Below are 19746 nucleotides of genomic sequence, written 5' to 3' on the forward strand. Positions count from 1 at the left end.
AGAAAATTCTTCCGTCCCACTGAAGCTGTACTAAAATCTCCTATAAACAGATCTTAAAAACTAATAAGGGGCAGAAGAACCTTGTATATTCTCTTTGATTAAATGCTTTTTGCAATGTGGAGACTTGAAAGTTTCTGGAAGGAACCAGACTCAATAAGGAAGTGGTTAGTCAGATCATCGATTTTAACTTCACTGGACTTTGGTCTCATTTAGACCATAGAGCAAGAATTGACTGGGGCGCCTGGGTGGCTCAGTCGTTAAGCATCTGCCTTCGGCTCAGGTCATGACCCCAGGGTCCTGGGTTCAAGCCCCGCATCAGGTTCCCGCTGGGAAGCCTGCTTCTCCCTCTCCCACTCCCCCTGCTTGTGTTCCCTCTCTCGCTGTGTCTCTCTGTCAAATAAATAAGTAAAATCTTAAAAAAAAAAAAAAAAAAGATTTAACAAAGCTGGCCCTTGCTTTTATTTTCTATTTTTATTTTTTTAAAAAGATTTTATTTATTTGTCAAGCAGGGGGAGCTGCAGGCAGAGGGAGAAGCAGGCTCTCTGCTGAGCAAGGGACTGAGCCTGATGCGGAACTTGATCCCAGGACCCTGGGATCATGACCTCAGCCAAAGGCAGACGCTTAACTGACTGAGCCACCCAGGCGTCCCAGAGCTGACCCTTTCTTAAAAGAATTCTGAATAAGTAAAAACTTTCACATGCTTTATATATATATATTATACACATATACAAATATATATATGTGTATATACATGAAAAAAAGAGAAAAATCTCGTTCCCCTCTGTCCCTCATCTAGTACATTCCCTGCTAGATATAACCACTTTTATTAGTTTTGTGTATCTGATCATTCTTTTTTTTTTTTTTTTAAGATTTTTTATTTATTTGTCAGAGAGAGAGAGACAAAGCACAAGCAGGGGGAACAGCAGGTAGAGGGAGAAGCAGGGAGCCCAACGCAGGTCTCGATCCCAGGGTCCTGGGATCATGACCTGAGCTGAAGGCAAGACACTTAACGGACTGAGCCACCCAGGCATCCCTCCGACAATTCTTTCTTCAAACACTCCTTGGCCCCCTTTTGTCAGTTCTCTTTACCTGACCTGGGCCCTCTCCTTTTCTCTGTCTCTCCAAGTGATTTTTCTGGTTCTGTAGTTTAAAATCCTAGCCTGAACTCGTATTTCTGGTCCTGATCTCTAGATCTGTACACCTAAGAGCACATTTGGATGATTGCTAAACATCTCAAATGTAACATGTTCTTTCTTCCTCATTCCCATCCCCCTTCTTGTAACAAACCTGGTCCTCCCCAAATCTTCCCTCTCCCAGTGCTTGGCACAGCCATCCACCCAGTTACTAAATCCAGAAGCACAATCATCCCTGACTCCTCTCATTTCCTTACTCCTCACATCTAATCCAGGACCCAGTCCTATTCCAAATATATTTAGTATCCACCTACAGCTCTCCACTTTTTTGTCACCACTCTGGTCCAGGCCATCTTCATCTCTCACGTAGACTACTGCCATGGACTCCTAACTTCTCTTTCCATTTTTATTCTTGTCCCCTTCAATTCATCCTTCACATATAAACAAGAGTGGACTTCTTATAAATCCTATGACTCCCCTACTTGAAACTGTAGAAGGACTTCCTACTACTCTCAAAATCAAATCCAAATTCATTTCCATGGCCTGCAAAGCTCTATATAATCTGGACCATGAGTATGTTTCCTACCTCATTTCATGTCGCTATATTCCAGATATACTGTGGAACAGGCACATATCCACATTAACTCTCTCTCAGACCCTTGTTTACTTCATAATATTTATTACACTGTGTTTATTCTTTTATTTCTGTATTTACTTTTTTCTCTGTTAGGCTCCCGACTGAAATACCTGTTTCTCTATCAGGCTCCCAACTAAAATATGTTTGTCTCTGCTTCCCACTGTTTTCCCCAAAACCTGGTAAAAGACCAAGATACAAGATTTTTGCTCACTGACTGGATGAATGAACAGATATGGCAAAAGATGTCATTGCAGAATAATCTTCCCATGCAAAGAAAGTGCTAGAAGATATCATTAAACATCAAATTCTCCAATTTCAATCTCAAATTGTTATGACTTACACAAATAAACTATTAACAATAACACAAAAAGGTTGAGAGAAGAGCCTACAGAAATACATCATTTTTTAAAAGAATCTCACATATGTTGTGAAATATACACACAATGAAATGTATACATATTTATTTACTGAACCTTCATTAATACTGAGCAAACAACATGCACCCTGATGTTTATAGCGGCAACAATAGCCAAATTATGGAAACAGCCCAAATGTCCATCAACTGATGGATAAAGATGTGGTGTGTGTACACACACACACACACACACACACACGGAATATTACTCAGCCACCAAAAAGAATGAAATCTTGTCATTTGCAACGACATGGGTGGAGCTAGAGTGTATTATGCTAAGTGAAATAAGTCAGTCAGAGAAAGACAAATACCATATGATTTCACTCATATGTGGAATTTAAGAAACAAAACAGATGAACAAAGGGAAGGGGAAAAAAGAGAGGGAAACAAAATATAAGAGACTCAACTATAGAGAACAAACTGAGGGTTGATGGAGGGAGGTGGGCGGGGGATGGGCTAAATGAGTGATGGGCATTGAGGAGGGCACTTGTGATGAACACCAAATGTAAGTGATGAATCACTAAATTCTACTCCTGAAACCAATATTACCCTGTATGTTAACTAGAATTTAAATAAAAACTTGAAACAAAACAAAACAAAAATACTGAGCAAACAATGATCAAGTAAGCAGCAGTGAAAAGACATGCTTTCAAAGAGGATTGGGAAAGAGTTTTCTCTTAGCAACTGCTCAGCAGGCTACTGGATGGTAACAATGATAACAGTCATGGTTAACTATATGCCATTCTAAATGCTTTACTTAAATCTATTCATTTAACCCTAACAGTAAAGGTACTGACTTCACTGTCTACGAGGAAACTGAGATGGCAAGAGGTGAAGTAACTAGCCAAAGGGTTGCACAGTAGTAAGAGCTGGAATTGGAAACAAGGCAATCTAGCTTTTTGGCCCTGGCTCTTAACACTATCTACCTAGTCCTTCCAAAAAAATCTATAAAGACCAAGCTTATTATTAAAGAACTTCAAGAACAAGAGAAAACATCACAATGCACTACTGAAAAGACTATGTATCTTTGGATACCGACAAACTCTTCAGCAATTACCATTAAGCTGGGATAGGATTACTCAGTGGGTTGCCCTTGCTTAATTTAAAAATGCCTTAAGCTTTAAATGCCTTAATCTTATCTGACACAGACAAGTATCTCCTGTTCAAATTTCCCAAAACCTTCAAGGAGCATATTTTTAAATGAGCTTTACAGAGGGTTTACATAATATATAATATCAGTTTGGCAAATCCTATACAAAGTTGCTTCCCAAACAGAGTTTCTTGAAGCAATAAACTCTTTAAAAGTTTACCCCTCAAAATGTTTGCAAGTCTGTGAAGGTAGATTATTAACTAATACAACAACAAATTATCACTTAACTCATCCAATTTGTTTCTGAGGTTAGTAAAGATTCTCTAATCTGGCGTTTATTTCTATACCAAAGAGAGAGAGAGAGACACCAACAAAGAGCACTAGGCAAAAGAGCAGTGATAGTAAGTATCTAGCCCTCTGATCTCCAAAAACGGGGAAAGACTAAACAGGTTTTGTGAAATCAGTAGAAGCAAAAAGGTTCGCAACAAGACAAAGAGTTAACTATTCCTACAGTGGCTATTTACCCAGAATAAAATAGAGAAATGACTCTACAGATTAATAGATAATATAACAGAATATTAAAATTATAAACAGTTTGGGGAAATTTTTTTAGCATGAACAAAGAAATTAATAGTTTCCTCCTACCTATTACCAACAACATTCATTCAGTAGAGACATGTGTAACAAAGATACTCTCTTTTCCACTTGTCAGAAAGAAGACACCTTGTTATCTGATAGTAATGAAGCATGAATTCAGAATAGCTGTTCTGAAGAACAGAATTTTCTTTTACCCTTCCTTATTCCATTCCACTGCAAATCTTGCCAAGTACAGTGTTTTTGTTTTCCTAGAATTTACAAGAATAAATCAGCTAAAAAGGGGGGAAAATGTATACCTATAAATCCCTTTAATACATAAAAGACATCATTTTCATGCAAACCAGGAAATATTACCAAACCATAAAAAGATGCCTGGAGACAACCTTAGCAGAACAGAAAGAACACTTGGGACCTCATTTCCAGTTCAGGTTCTGGCACTACCTAAACCACATGACCTCAGGCAAGCCAATTACTGATTGTTTCTGGGGAAGACTATAACGATATGTTCACAGAGGTTGCTTTTAATTCTAAATATTGCTTTCAGTGGGTTTCGGTAAAATGATAGTTTTTTTACTTAATAAAGTAAGGCTACTTTTAACCTTTAGTTAACCATATATAAGCACCAAAAACTTCACCTTCCTCTGTACTTGGAAATTCTTAAGTGACAATACAAGATGACCAAGAAAGATCAGATTTAAACTCCCAAATGCAAAACTATACTCATTTTCCAGTCACCGACTTATTAACCACAGTGACTAATTCAATGGGTTACAGTATCAAACTATTCCTAGATAGCTTTTATTGGGTTCAAAAGTAGGGCAAAGATCATCTCAGAAAAGTGTGTGAGGGGTGCCTGGGTGGCTCAGTTGGTTGAGCGACTGCCTTCGGCTCAGGTCATGATCCTGGAGTCCCTGGATCGAGTCCCGCATCGGGCTCCCTGCTCGGCAGGGAGTCTGCTTCTGCCTCTGACCCTCCCCCCTCTCATGTGCTCTCTCTCTCTCTCTCTCATTCTCTCTCTCTCAAATAAATAAATAAAATCTTAAAAAAAAAAAGTGTGTGATATTTTCAGATAAATAGCACACTTAATATAAAACATCAAACTGTGAAATGATACAAGCAACAGAATTCTGCACTGATATATTTCCAGCTTTCAGAGTAAACTACACCACCGGATTTTCATTTCTACAGTGATTTCCCATTTACTATCTCACTTAATCACTGTGACAATCCTATGAAATAAGTAAGCAGTATTTTATCAACACAATCCAGACCAGCTCAGAAAGTTAGGTAACCTACCAATATTTATTCTGGAATGTAAGTCACAGAAATTAAACTGTATTAATCAAGTAGGATATATACCTCAAAGGGGAAAAAAAAAGCTTTAGTGTTTTAAAATAATATAGGCAAAGAAGTAAAATATAAAAGATTTCTACTATAGAGTCATTTCACACCCATACAAATCGGCCACATTTATCTAGGTACCACCATCCTTCTTCCAAAGGTCAATAAAAACACATTCTAGAATTCATAAAATGTTGCCTAATAAATAATTTCTTACTATCATTTATGCTAAAAATACACAACTAAAATCACAGCTCATAACACAATTAATAGGCAATAGCTGTCAGAACATTAAATTCTATATTACAACACCAGAAACACTTGTACACATTTCTCCAAAAAATCAGTGTAGTCTGTCTACAAAATTTCTGCCATCAGCCCCAAAGGAGAATTGAAAGACATTAAAGTTAGGAAAAGGAGCCGTCTTGCCATGATAGATAAACAGTGCCAGAACCTATAAGAGATTTTTGCATGGATTTGCAGAAAAACAAAAGATAATAGTTTAAACCTACTGGAGGTCATTAAGTTATCTTAGTGTGACACAGGGCCACCTATGGCTTCTTGGAAGTTTAGAGGTTAAGCTGACCTCCACGTTTTATTGCAAATACCTCCACTCTAATATAACAACAAGGGGCGGGGGGCGGTCAGGGATTCGGAAGAGGTAGAGAACCCTACTCTTCATAAAGTAGGAGGAGATCCGCGAAGGGTCTTTGCAAAAACCAACGGAGCGAAGGCCCCATTCCCTTGGCCACCAACGCTTTAGATGGCACTTACATGCCTGAATTTTGTTTAGCAGCGAATACGTTTAGTATCATGTGTTACCATGTGTCAGTGGTTGGGAGGTCAAACTGACGGGTCCTGAGAAACAGCTTGGTCATCAGCAGGGAGGATCTCCGTTTACTCTGAGGTCCTAAACACCCAGGCAGGAAAAGATGGGTACTGTACAGAGCTTAGAACAGCTTCCAAGTCCGCGACAATGAGAGCGAATGGTAAGAAATCCAGTGTATGGGTTCACTGCACTGGTAGCCAACCATGAGGAGGTGTCCCATATAACCTGGCTACCGCCAGACTGAGGCACTGGAGTCAGCAGCGCCCTGAAACACTGCTTGAAGTCGAAATCACGGTGCCCCAGATCTGCATGGTCTAAGTGGGAGAGCTCCGGAAGAAGCCAAGCTCTGAGGACAGTCTTAGGCTTCCGTCCCCAATTCCACGCGGGGGCTTACCTACCCGCTCTGACCCCGGCTTCTCCGGATCAGAATCCTGCAAGCGGCTCGCGACCGACTCTCACACCGCCGCTGGGGTCCGGCCAACCGGAACTCGCGCGCGTCACTTCCGGTCCGTTCCCCACCCCCCAGCCCTCCGGGGTCCGCCTCCAAAAAACAAAAGTTCCTCTCTCATTTCTGGAACCTCCGTGGATCGTCGCCGGATTTCAGCTCGGGTTTAGGTTCGGGACCTGTGGGCGGGGCGAGAGGAAGAATGACTGTTCTCTTCGCGGATCTTGATCCGGAACTTATCCAGGAGTCCCGGAAGAGATAACTCGCGGGATAGAAGCGTGTTCACTACCCGAAAGAAAAACCGCAAAGGCGCGAGTGAGGCGGTGGGGAGATTCTCTAGGTAAGTCAGCCCTTCACAGGGCTAAGGAGAGGGATGTCGTTCTCCATTCTCTCTCCACCTGAAATGTTTCGTCCCACCTCATTCCATACCTCCTCCCCCGGCCTTTCATCTTCCCCATAGACTGCTCCGCCCAAGTGGACGCTGGAGCCACTGTTCCTGTTCTGCCAGTCGTCCCTTGGAAAAAGGGACCAAGATCCCGGGAAGGAGAAAGACCCAGAAATTCTGGTTCCCATCAACTCCTCCATTCAGGCAGCATCGATGCGCGCTCTCCGAATGTGAGAAAATACCGCGCAGGCCTCACATTCTGTTAAGTACTTACTGAATACCCACAGCGTATGAAGTTGTTGAGTCCTGCGAGGAAAGAGAAGTTTCCACGAATATGACCGAAAAATGTGTCTCTGTGTAACACAGACAAAATGTTCAGAGAAATATTTAATCCTTTAACGTGATACCACCACCACCACCCCCCCCGGCACTAGACGCTGAAAATATGATGTGCAGTAGTTATGTGTAATTGCTAAAGCAGTTCTGTAGAGTAAATAATTAAGATTGATTGGGGGATGATAAAGACTTTAGAGAAAGGTGTCATTTGAATCACGCCTTCGTGGCTGATTCAAACTTGTGTTTGTGTATTTAAGTGGAGAAAAATAGAAAATAATTTTTGGGGAGAGATTGCTTCTTGAAGGGACCCAGTAATTTGGTGTGGCTGGAGAGTACAGTATGTAGCAGGAGAGTATGTTAGAAGGGTAAAGTAGGTTGTAAACAAATTGTGTAGTGCTTTGAATTCGTGCTAAGGGATTTGTTTTATTCTTTAGGCGTTTATCTGGTGGTTTTTGAGCTGGGAAATTACAGGATCAAATTTGTGCTTTAGAAGTATAATTTTAATGCCAGAGGACTAGAGTGAACTAGGACATGCATGAAGAAAATGTGGAAAGATCAGTTGGAGAAGTTAATTTTGGAGGTTTGAGGCTAAGAGATCATCAGGGCACTGGTAGTAAAGGTAAGGAGATAGGTTTAACACAGATAAATTCAACAAGGTTTGGTAACTGTATGTGGTAGGACAGAGGAGAAAAAGTCCAGGGTTACTCAGAAATCAAGAATACAGAAGTTTGAGAGGGAAAGGAAGATACTGAGTTCAGTTTAGGACGAAGAGTAGAAAACTTCATAGTACTCTAGCAGAAGCTGGAAATTCAAGATTCGAGACCAGGAGAGACTTTAGGAGTCCTCAGCATATGACAGTTTGAGAATAAATGAGATTGTCTCTCTCTCCTAGATGTCAGCTCTATTAAGAGTGGGACTTTGTTTTGCTCAGTGCTCTATCTTTAGGATCCAGAACAGTGCCTGGTACACAACAGGCCCTCCATAAGTATCAATTGAATGGAAAGAGAGTATATAGACCATAACTGTCCAAAAGAAATTTCATGGAAATGTTCTAGATCTCAATAGAGTGGCCCGCTAGCCACTTTTAAGTTGTTGAGCTGTTGAGCACTTGAAATGTGGCTCAGTGCAACTGAAGAACTGAATTTTTATTTAGTTTTAATTAAGTTTAGATAACTATGTTTGACTGATGGCTACTATATTGGACAATGTAGGTATAGACTGAAAGGGCATCCAAATGTTAAGCAGGGGTAATTATGTACATAGGGGGTGAACAGGACATAGAGCTAGAGGAGATTGGAAAAAACCTATCAGAAAGATAGGGTGACAGATTAAAGAATTTTAGGGAGGAAAGTTTAAAGAAAAATTATCAGTGAGTTGTGGGGAAAGCTCAAGATGAGGCCTAAAAGGCAACTCTGTTTGGCAATTAGCAAGTATCTAATGCCTTAGCAATTTCAATTGAGTGGGGAAGGGAAGCAGGTAATTAAAGAAGTTTAGAGGTAAAGGGAAGAGGGAAAGTCAGGCAGTGGTTTAAGGGTCAAAGAGGATTTTGGAAAGGTTTTTTTTTTAGGTTGGAAAGGCCGGTGGAGTGGGATTAATGGGTAGAGTGTGGTTCAGGAGGGGAGCACTGGGTTTATTGATATGTTTGTAGTGGAAGTAGGGGGACAGGCTGAAACACCTTTTGGAGTTAGATGATAATGTGATCAGGCTGATAGGAGATTAGAACATCCTAAAGAATAAAGATGTTAGGATTAACATGTTAGAGACCTCATGAAATGGTACAGAAGCAGTAAACTTGGTAATTTCTGGAACTTTTTCTGCTTTCGGTTTTTGCTCTTACTGGTATATGTTTTTAGATAAAGTTAAGAAGATGAGAAGTTTTCTGTCATGATCTCTAGATGAGTATCTTTTATACCACTTTTGCTAGTTATGTTACTGCGGATAAGCAGCTTCTCTGTTGGATCCTTATTTTTCTTTTTTTTTTTAGATTTATTTATTTATTTGACACAGAGAGAGGGAACACAAGCAGGGGGAGTGGGAGAGGGAGAAGCAGGCTTCCTGCCGAGCAGGGAGCCCCATGTGGGGCTCGATCTGAGGACCCTGGGATCATGACCTGAGCCAAAGGCAGACACTTAATGACTGAGACACCCAGGCGCCCCTGATCCTTATTTTTCTTGTCTTTAATATGAGGCTTATGTCTTTTTTCTTATTTTCACAACAGCCATAATGGAAGTAAAGGGTTTAGTAATTTATGCAACACGTAATAGGTCCTCTATATGCAGTTCCCTTCTCCAGATAATACCTGAATCTGGTATATAGGATATTTGGTTACTTTACAACCTAGAAGTTGGTGGGGAAGATCCTTCTGATTGTTGACATGGAGGTTATATATATATAATTTTTATGTAATTGAATTTTTGTTCATTTTGGAGTCTAGTTAGATTATCAGAGAGAAGTCCTGCTGACATGTAAACCTCATGTAGTAAATGATAGATGCATCATGAGATAATGTAGGTTCTAATAAGAATTTAATATATTTTTTTCTGACTGCAAAGGCATCTAAAGCCATAAAGTACTATGTCAGTACAGCCCTGTCACCAGATGTCAAACCAGTGAAAGGAATGAAACTGGGTACTGACAACTTAACGTGTGTGACCCTCTTACCTCTGGCCACTCCATGTCACTCTCTTTTGATCCCTCAATGTTCATTTCTTTAGGATTCTGTTTTAGCCCTTCCTTCACTCTGTATACTTGTCCCAATGGCCCAACCACTTTCATCACTTCAGTAACTTCAGATATATGTTGTTTTCTTAAATCTGTATTTCTGGCCTAGGCTTATCATCTGACCTTTAAGATGGTATATCCTTTTTTATTGTTGCTGGACATCTCTAACCAGGATGTCTTTTGGTCAAACCAAGTGTAATATATCCTAAACTGATTTCAGTATCTTTTACTTTCAAACCTGCTACTTCACAAAAATCCTCTTCATCAGTAAATAGTACCTCTGTTCTCCATTTGTTCAAATCCAGGTCATTCTAAACTTCTCCCTTTCTTTTATCACCAGACCTCCAGTGAGTCACTAGATCATACAGATGTGCCTTGGCCACTTGTTTCCTTTTTCACTGACACTTCTCTTGTCTAAGTGACTATCACCTCATCTAGACTATTGGGAAAGGCAAAATAGAGCAGCATTAAGAACATGGGAATGAAGTGTACTGATACCTGCCTCTACATGGATGAACCTTGAAAACATGCTAAGTGATAGAAGCTTGAAACAAAAGGCTACATGTTGTATGGTTTGATTTATATGAATGTCCAGAATAGGCAAAGTGTAGATTAGTGATTGCCAGGGTCCCAGGACTGGACAAAATAGGAAGCGGCTGCTAATGGGTATAGAGGTTTCTTTCTGAGGCACTGCATATGTTCTGGGATTAGATAGTGGTGATGGTTGCACAACCTTGTGGATATATTTTTAAAAATTGTACTAAATTATACACTTTAAAAAGGTAGATTTTGTAGTATGTGGATTTTATCTCAAAAAATTTAACATCTCCTATGCTATCCTCATTTATTTTTTAAAATTTTAAGTTATTTTTAAGTAATCGCTACACCCAGTGTGGAGCTTGAACCCACAACCCTGAGATCAAGAGGCACATGCTCCACCGACTGAGCCAACCAGGCAGTTTCAAAAACATTAATGTCCTAATTTTAACATAAATGAGAAAAGGAAATTTGACTGCCGTCTATGCCATGTAGATTATGCAATGCATAATCAAGGTTATTACGTGTCAGCACTACAAATATGGTGGCCCCATGTATTTCAGTATATAAATGCTTACTCTTCCACTAGAAGAAACTGATAGCTGTTTGTGCCTATACACGGAAGCATTGAGTCCAACAGCCTCAAATGTAGACTGATATAGGTGTTTTATTGGTGACCCAAATACCATCAACAGCCTTGCTGAGGGAACGGGAATTTCTAAAATAAAAAGGATAAAGGATGATCTTCCTTTGTTTTATATGACAGTTATACTTCTGGTAAACTCAGTGTATATTACAACTATGCAAAAAATACTTTGTGTCCATATGTATAATGAAGTTGGGTTCTAGTCTCAGATATTAATCATTTTTCACCTATAATTTCCAGTGGGACAAATCTTCACTTCGTAAGACTTTTGGCATTCCATGCTGAGGTCTAGTAAATGTCAGCAGTGCACCTCACTCCAGGTCCGTTGTTGTGACAGCCAGAAACTTCTCTGAGCAGTTGGTACCGTCCCCATTGAGAACCACTGGATTATGAAGACACAATTAGATGAGCACTGTATTCCAGAGAAGGGATGAATTATTCTTGGTTTCCTTGGGTCCTTTAGACAGCTTGGTGAAATGGAGTATTTCCTTCCTCTACAAGACTTAGGGAACACTGAGCAACAAAGCTTTATTGTATCCAAGAACAAGATAGATAATCCTTATGTTGAGATTCAAAATGACCTAAACTGCTTTACCTGTATTCTTCAATCTTTTAGAAAACACGGGGGAGAAAAAAACAGTACATTAAGATCCAAAATATATTTTGCTTTTTTTCTGGATGACCTCATATAGTTTTAAAATGTTGTTGCTTATATATATTGTCAAGGTGTCTTGTCTGATAAGCCTGTATCTTTTCACTGCTATGTAGTGATAACTTTTTTCCTTTCCTTTAAGATGCTCTCCAGATCCTTGGTGATGGAATATTTGACTCATCCTGGTGCACTTAGCTTGGCTGCTGGAGTTGCATGTGGCATGTGCCTGGGCTGGGGCCTCCGTGTACGCTTTGGGATGATCCCCAAAAGCTCACTGAGCGAGACAGACACAGAGACCGGAAGTGAAGCAAGCATCTTAGGAGAGAGTGGGGAGTGCAAAATGATTCTTGTGGTTCGAAATGACTTAAAGATGGGAAAAGGGAAGGTGGCTGCCCAGTGCTCTCATGCTGCTGTTTCTGCCTACAAGCAAATTCAAAGGAGAAACCCTGAATTGCTCAAACAATGGGAATACTGTGGCCAGCCCAAAGTGGTGGTCAAAGCCCCTGATGAAGAAACTCTGGTTGAATTATTGACCCATGCGAAAATGCTAGGACTGACTGTAAGTTTAATCCAAGATGCTGGACGTACTCAGATTGCACCAGGTTCTAGAACTGTGCTGGGAATTGGGCCAGGACCAGCAGATCTAATTGACAAGGTCACTGGCCACCTAAAACTTTACTAGGTGGAATTCTGTATGATGGTCCCACCAAGATGTGCTTTGAAACTGTTAAATTCTAACAATAAAAGCTGAATTTCTCCCCCCATCCAGCTTAAGTATTTTTGAGATGAAAATCCGTTTCCACGTTCTATCACGTACTTGGCTCAGTTAGTTATCTTGGGCTTAAAAAAAAAAAAAGTTGGTTAAATGATCCTGATGGTTCAAGTGATAGCTGCTGAAACAAAAAATGTTTGAGAGAAACTGGTCACAAGATTGGGTTACAAGGGCAGGGGGAGGCGGGGGAGCATTTCCTCTGCATAGTTGGGTCCCTATGTGTTAAATAGCTCTTATTCCCCAAAACAGTGTTGCTGTACCCCCTTGAAGGGCTAGGGTTCAAGGGTATTCTCACTGGATGCAAACTATAGTTTTCCTGCCATCACTTTTCGGATGAGTGATAGCCAACATTAACAGATCATGGTGTAACCCCACACAATGGGTTTACAATCTAACCTGGATTTTTTTTGTCTCAAAATTGAGGTTTTATAGCAGTTGATATAATCCACCTGTGCAGTACTTCATGTTCCCTGACCCACACTGGCCGAAGGTTCTCCGCAGTGCTTCTACATCATGGCCTATAAAAATTCCTTTTACTTCCCCCAACTTTCCTAATAGCAAAGGCCTTGAAAAACTTGTAAAGTGACTTGTATGGACTTTGAAGGTATTACTGGGCCCACATAAGAATTTACAGTAATTGTGGAGTTAATGTAGTGTGTCATCCCAACATCCTACTGTTTCTTTACCCTAGAATTTAAGGAACCAATTATTAAGGGCACCTTTATTTCCCTTTTGATCTTTATATGCATCATGACATAATTCCAGTAATTACTATTATACCAGCTGCCCAGAATATGAAGGAGTTCCCAGTTCCCAAAAGCTATAGCTTCGTGTAGGAAAGCCTTTTAGAGGGGATCCTGACAGTATTTCTAAATTGAGTATATCCCTAAGAAGTGATGATGCCAGAGAGAATTTTGGTTAACAGATGCACGTTAAGTAGCTCCAACTCTTCATGGTTAACTTCAACAGTTAGCATTAGTTAGCATTTAACTTCAACATAAGCAGCACGATAACACAACTTAAAGGTCTAAGGTCAGTGGAGTCTGGGCAGAACACTAAAGATTACTGCAGCCAGTCTTAGTTTCTAATATTTAGTCAATTTTATAGAGTTTATGCTGGCATGACAGCACAGGAGAAATTCCATCTGTGAATGATGCCACAGTAGCCACTGCTTCTAAATAGAATGTTTATACTAGATTCAAAAGTGATGCAACAGCATGTAACTGAGATGAGAACTCAATCGTAAATGCATGATTCTAGCTCAGTAATTTCTGAGGCTTGCCTCAGAGACGGATGGCTCCAAGTTCAAAGACCGTGCATTCCCAGCAGGATGGCCTGCTGTGGCTGACTCAAGTAACTGTAAGAAATCATGGTACATCTACTAGGATGAACTGTACACAAATTCTAGTAAGTCTGGAAATACATTATGCTTATTTCCTAGTTCACCTGGATTTAGTATTTATTTTACAGGGTGCTTAATCTTATAGTTCTCAGGGTATCTGCAGAGCCCATAGGGTCCTTAAGATACTTCCATGGGGTCAAAACTATTTTCATAATACTAAGACATTTTTCTTTTTTTTGCTGTGTTGACATTTGCAAAGGTGGGTAAAACTGTTGGCACCTTTCACAAATCAAGACAGGAGCACCCTACCTATGTAAGTAGTACTTCACTGCCCTATACTCACGGTAAAAAAAAAAAAAAAAAAAAGTCACTTAATGTCCTTGATAAAGCAGTAAAAATAAAATTTGACCCTTGACTATTTCTATTTGTCTTAATATTCTCTGTAATATTAAACACTTCTGGTACACACTGAAATATGTTGTCTTGAAAAAAATGTGTCATAGAAGATTTTTACTTGAAAGAACTGACAAACTAGTTATCCATCCACACCTGGGTGTTTGGCAGATATTTCCTCATAAATTAAATGACCCAATCATTTTAAGGAAAACAACTGACAGTATTCTGGAAAACTTCTGCCTCTCCTCCCAAGTTTCCCAAAACTTTTTCCCAAGACTTTTCTGATGATATCAGTGTTCCTCACAAATTTTTTAAAGACACTTGTCAATATTTAGAAGACCTGTACAACTTAGTGAATCAGTATTTTCCATATAACCAATGCATGATATAACCATAGCAATGATCCCTGGGAGTTCATTCTTTTCATGCATGGGTAAAAGATCCATTCAGAGAGACTAATGGATTTTTAATATAACATCACAAAAAGTTCAGTGTTAACGGTTTCAGATTCCACATTTCAACTAACGACAAGTATCTCAAAAGGTACTCCTTTCCTTTCCTAATTACATTATCTGCATGAGGCTAGACTTTCTTCACATACTTAAAAATGGAATATACTGATATAATATAGAAGCAAACATGAGAATACAGCAGTCCTCTGTGAAGATGAACTTTAGAGACTTGCAAAAAACAGTGCAATACCACTCGTTTTGAGCAATATGGTTGATTCATAATTGTTTAACATGCAATGAGTTTAAGTTATATTTAATGAATTTAAGATTTTGTTTATTTATTTGACAGAGAGAGACACAGCAAGAGAGGGAACACAAGCAGGGGGAGTGGGAGAGGGAGAAGCAGGCTTCCCGTGGAGCAGGGAGCCCAATGTGGGGCTCGATCCCAGGACCCTGGGATCATGACCTGAGCTGAAGGCAGACGCTTAATGACTGAGCCACCTAGGCGCCCCTAAATGAATTTTAAAAATTTGTTTTAAATACTAATACAGTAAATATCAACACCTACAATTCCACTTAAAGCTCTTTGGGACCTTCAATAATTTAGGAGTACAAAAGGATCTTAAAGTTTGAGAACCACTAGTGTGAGAATGTCTGCATGACTAAATCAATTTACAGAAAATTCAAGCAGCCCTACTTGGAGATCATGTCAGTGTGTTCCTATTGTACTAAGTTGTACAATGTCTATGTTGAATATCAACAAGTATCGGATTTTTTGGTACAACGGTACAAAGATCACTGAAAACATGTTTACCTCCTGAGAGGTTTCCCATTAAATCTCTCTCCCCCTTCTTCCCTCCTGTTTCAGTTAAATTTAGAGAATTATAAGAACTCTTAATGCCCTGTTTTTAGTTCCTTCTCCCAGACCATCATCCTATTCAGAGTAATGTTTGGGAAGACATCTTAAAATAAATGATCAATTTGGTCTACCACTTGTTGTATAATACTTTACTGCCAAGTCTTGAGGTAGGTAGGCATTTTGAGATTTAAAAATACTCCTGAAAATAATTCTGGAAAGTACTCATCATGTTAACATACACAAGAGGGAACATGTTCAGAGGTTCAGCTTGCTCAGGATTTGAACCTATGTCATACACCACAGTTTCTTTCTACGATAGCCCATTATGGATGGTTTATGTGAAAACTATCATTGGACATAGTATCACATTAAAAAGGCTTTTTTTTATTTCTTAAAGTTGTAAGAACACCTTTAATAAATATTTAACTTAAGGAAAAGAGATGAATTATTCCATTGGAAAAACAAAAACAAAAACAAACCCACAGCTGATGCAAAGTACAGGAAAGGTCCAGAAGAACAAATCTTGACTCTGAAATGAATGAACTCCCAGGGATCATTGCTATTCTCCCTCATGATTTTGATAATGATGAAGAAAGGGGGGGAGGGGGGAGAGAGATCCAGCAGAAACAAGTACAGCCAGATGTTTGCAGAATGAAAAACCAAAAAAGGAATTTTCCAGCTAATACTATAATTTTTGATAGGAAAATAAGGGGTGGGATGATTAAAAGTGGGGAAGGGCAGGGGTTCTAAGTTTAAAAAAAAAAGAAAAAAGCCTTCCATGCAGCTTATGGTCATTTGCCCTATGTAGAGAATTACAGGGCAATACAGGCTAGGTAGGGGGCTAACTCTATTGAGGATTAACAATGAAATGAACTTAAAAGTAATATTCTCAGCCATAAACAAAAAGGGCTGAATTCAAACACTGGTTAAAAAAAAAAAAAATCGACTTAAAGTACCCATAATGTGGGGGCCCTTACTATTCATGATAAGGGACAGTATGTTAACTACATGCTTATATACTTTTATTTCAAGTTAATAGAACATCCATGATCTGTACATTTAAGTGAAATGGTTAGAGAAAAACCTAAGGTACCACTTGGTTAAAATGATGGAGATAGCCAAAATGTAGCCCACTACAGTGCTGTTTCTTCAGACTACTGCATGTACCTTATTAACTACAGTAATGCACATGATGCAATGCTATGTTTTCACATGTCCCAATCCTCATTCCACTTCTGTGCTCCTGCCTCACTGTACTGCGCCTCAGTATCCAATATGAAACTATCACAACCATGGTTCTTTTGGTTTAAATTTGAGAGATTATTTAATTAAAACTGCCATTCTACATGTTATTTCCACAGTCCAGTAATTTATTTTAAATTTGAGTAATTTCAAATTCCACAAACAAAACTGAAGAACAGCAATATTTTGTTTGAATTCTCTCTTCTGTACACTCAGTGATCTAAAACACCACAATATCCAACATACACAAACCTCAGGGAAGGGTTAGTAAATACACACAGATTGGAATCATGGTGCGCTTTGTTCCTGAATGGAATGGTCCCACAGAAAAAGCACAGGATACAGCACAACATAAGGGCACCTGTTACATATGAAGTGAGCAAAAACACACTAGCATTTTCTATATGCGTAATGAGGAAACCTGCATAGGTTAGAGGGCCTTTTATGCTCATTTAAAAGTCAGGCAAGTTGTCTGTAATGCATTTTTCAAATAATTTGGAGAGCAGTGCAATCCAATGTAGGGTATGCTGATTAGTGTTGTCTTTGTTGGCATTGACAGTCTTACATGGTCACATACCAATATTTTTGCTGTAGCTTTTAAGTAAAAGATTTAAATGCATTTAGACAATACATATCGAAAGCTGTTTACATACACTAAATTTAAGAGATTCAATATTAGAGTTTTTTTTTTCTTTAAACACTACAGAGTGCAAATCAGGTTCTTCACAACAGATTAAGTATTAAGCAGTTCTTCAAAGAATGAGGGGGAAGAAAAAAAAGCCCAAGTGAATAAAACATTGAAACTATTCCCCTTTGAAAATAAATTCTAAAATGATGCGGAATGTGAAATAAGCTTTTAACACAGGTGATCCGAGTTTATAGTTAGAAACAAAAAGTAGTCCTTCATGAAATAAAGGTTATTAAGAACATGTGCCTGTTTTCCCGTTATAAACTGAGAAGCGGGTAGAGACGATGTTTCAGTACGAAAATAGGCGACTACAGGATCAGCTTTCTGTCTCACATGCTGTACCCAAAGCCAGGCTGTGGCTGCCCATAGGGTGGTGCAGTATAACCATAGCCAAAAGGTGCCTGGGGAGGGACTGCAACACTGGGTCCTGCTGTCAGCATCAACTGGGGCTGACCTAGAGAAGAAAAACATGGAAGGGACAGAAGGTGGGGGGCAGGAGGTGGGAGAAACTGTTAGCATTGTAGGGACTATGACACTAATCTCACCCACTCGAACAACAATCACAGCTTAGAATGAGTTTGGTGGTGGCTCTTCTATCACAATTTTGGCATGACAATCACCCTAAGAAGGGTTCTGCCTAAAAAGCCAACAATTCAGGGCAGAGGACAACTATAACTATGATATTTCATTTAAAGCAATATTCACGGGCATGTCTGACATGACCGAGCAAGACAGCTGTATTCGCACATTAATATCTGGTGACAATATAATAAGCACAGAAAAGCTTAATTTTTTAATGGACATGTTTTTCCCAGAGAGGAACTTTTAAAGTTAGATTTAAATTTCTGATTTAAAGGGGCGCCTGGGTGGATCAGTAGGTTAGCATCTGACTCTTGACTCTCAGGTCAAGATCACAGGGTCATGCAATCAAGCCCCAAGGTGGGCTCTGCACTCAGTGGGGAGTCTGCTTAAGAGTCCCTCTTTCCCTCTCCCTCTCCCCCGCCCCTGCTCTCATGCACACGAGATCTCTCCCTTTCTCTAAAATAAATAATCTTAAAAAAAAAAAAAAAAAAACGACTGATTTAAACATACCTAAATAGTAATGAAATGAAATGGTAATCTAATGCATATCTAGCAAAGAATCTAGTACTAATTAAGAGAAAAATAACAAGACATTTAAATATGCATTAGATATGAATACATTAGAGTATACAACCTGTTTCAAATACTATGTTAACACTCTTAAGTACTTCATTTAAAAAAAAATTTTTAAGTAAACCCCCAACAGTGGGGCTCGAACTCACAACCCTGAGATCAAGAGTCACAGGCTCTACTGACTGAGCCAGCCAGGCGCCCCAACACTCTTATGTATTTTAAATAGTGGTTGACCACATAAAGAAAACCACCTACAGAAAACCTGGCTTATTTAAAGGGAGAAAACGACATAATACCTCTACCCACTCCCCCACAAAAGAAGTATTCTTAATCCCCTGAATGAATGTAAACCTAGTGCAAGGTTTCTCTCAGACAAGTGACCTCATGTCTGTCTTTTTTGTGAACAACCAAAATTGTTGTTTGTGAGTAGATTCTTTTTGGAAACCAGCAGTTTGTAAAAATAACTTTTAACCCTTGATACTGAAATTTTCAACTGCCTAGAAAGACTCTCCATTTAAACACTCTGAACACAAGCCAAATTCAGTAGGTGCCCCCGAAGTATTATTGTTCCTACTGTGTTTCCTATCTCAAATATGTCAAACATCTTGCTCGAATCTTTTAACCTGCTTTAATCATCTTTAATCTACTTTTAAATTTATCTTCTCCAACTTTATCAAAACTACACAGTCCTCTAAATTCCCCAAATCCTTTTTATCTATAATAAAAAGGAGATAACTGTCACAATATATTTGTATATTATCATTTCCTTTAGCAAGCTGGTCACAATTTTAAGCTTTCCTCCAAAGCTTTCCTGGCTATAGTGCTATAATTTATATCCTTCTAATTCATTGTTCAAATGAGTCTGTTCACCAAAAGTGAAAGGGAAAAGGGAAGTAGTTCAGAGAAGAAATTAAATTGCCTTCAATATTCACTGAGAGTCTCAAGATCCTATCTCTCTGGAAAGTTCTCAAATGGAAATAACCCAGTTCTCTGCCCTGGTTAGAACTTAAAGAGTACTCTATGAAAAGCACACTAAAGACAGCCTTGGCATGTTCTCTTACCTTCTGCACTTCTGA

General features: G+C 39.2%; 3 protein-coding genes across 12 annotated transcripts in view; 1 reads left to right on the forward strand and 2 right to left on the reverse strand.

The window, feature by feature from the left end:
• The window catches only part of VMP1 (vacuole membrane protein 1), a 139651-nt gene extending 133069 nt beyond the window's left edge, over nucleotides 1–6582 (reverse strand). For 3 of the 6 annotated variants that reach the window (XM_064582388.1, XM_045889282.3, XM_064582389.1), the window contains exon 1: nucleotides 6441–6582. The gene's annotated coding sequence lies outside the window, so the exon portion shown is untranslated. The other 3 variants (XM_045889280.3, XM_054510914.2, XM_054510913.2) reach the window with 3 other exon arrangements.
• Nucleotides 6583–6671: 89 nt separating this feature from the next.
• On the forward strand, nucleotides 6672–12528 carry PTRH2 (peptidyl-tRNA hydrolase 2). Of its 2 annotated transcripts, none has more exons than XM_045889285.3 (2): nucleotides 6672–6827; nucleotides 11907–12528. In XM_045889285.3, exon 2 carries the CDS (start codon nucleotides 11907–11909, stop codon nucleotides 12444–12446), a length of 540 nt encoding a protein of 179 aa, XP_045745241.1. In that variant the 5' UTR covers nucleotides 6672–6827; the 3' UTR covers nucleotides 12447–12528. The 2 variants fall into 2 exon arrangements, with proteins under 2 accessions (XP_045745241.1, XP_064438460.1); XM_064582390.1 differs by lacking the exon at nucleotides 6672–6827 and adding an exon at nucleotides 6949–7102.
• The window catches only part of CLTC (clathrin heavy chain), a 66131-nt gene continuing 57498 nt past the window's right edge, over nucleotides 11114–19746 (reverse strand). For 2 of the 4 annotated variants that reach the window (XM_045889275.3, XM_054510911.2), the window contains one exon: nucleotides 11114–11494. In XM_045889275.3, coding sequence (XP_045745231.1) covers nucleotides 11424–11494 — 71 coding nt within the window. In that variant the 3' untranslated portion in view covers nucleotides 11114–11423. Of the gene's footprint in view, nucleotides 11495–16934; nucleotides 17970–19746 lie in introns of those variants that run through there. The other 2 variants (XM_045889272.3, XM_045889273.3) reach the window with 1 other exon arrangement.

Source organism: Mirounga angustirostris, unplaced genomic scaffold (genome assembly GCF_029215605.1).
Source record: "Mirounga angustirostris isolate CCGP_5_RB_7025 unplaced genomic scaffold, mMirAng1.0.hap1 SCAF_17, whole genome shotgun sequence".
NCBI lineage: Eukaryota > Metazoa > Chordata > Mammalia > Carnivora > Phocidae > Mirounga > Mirounga angustirostris.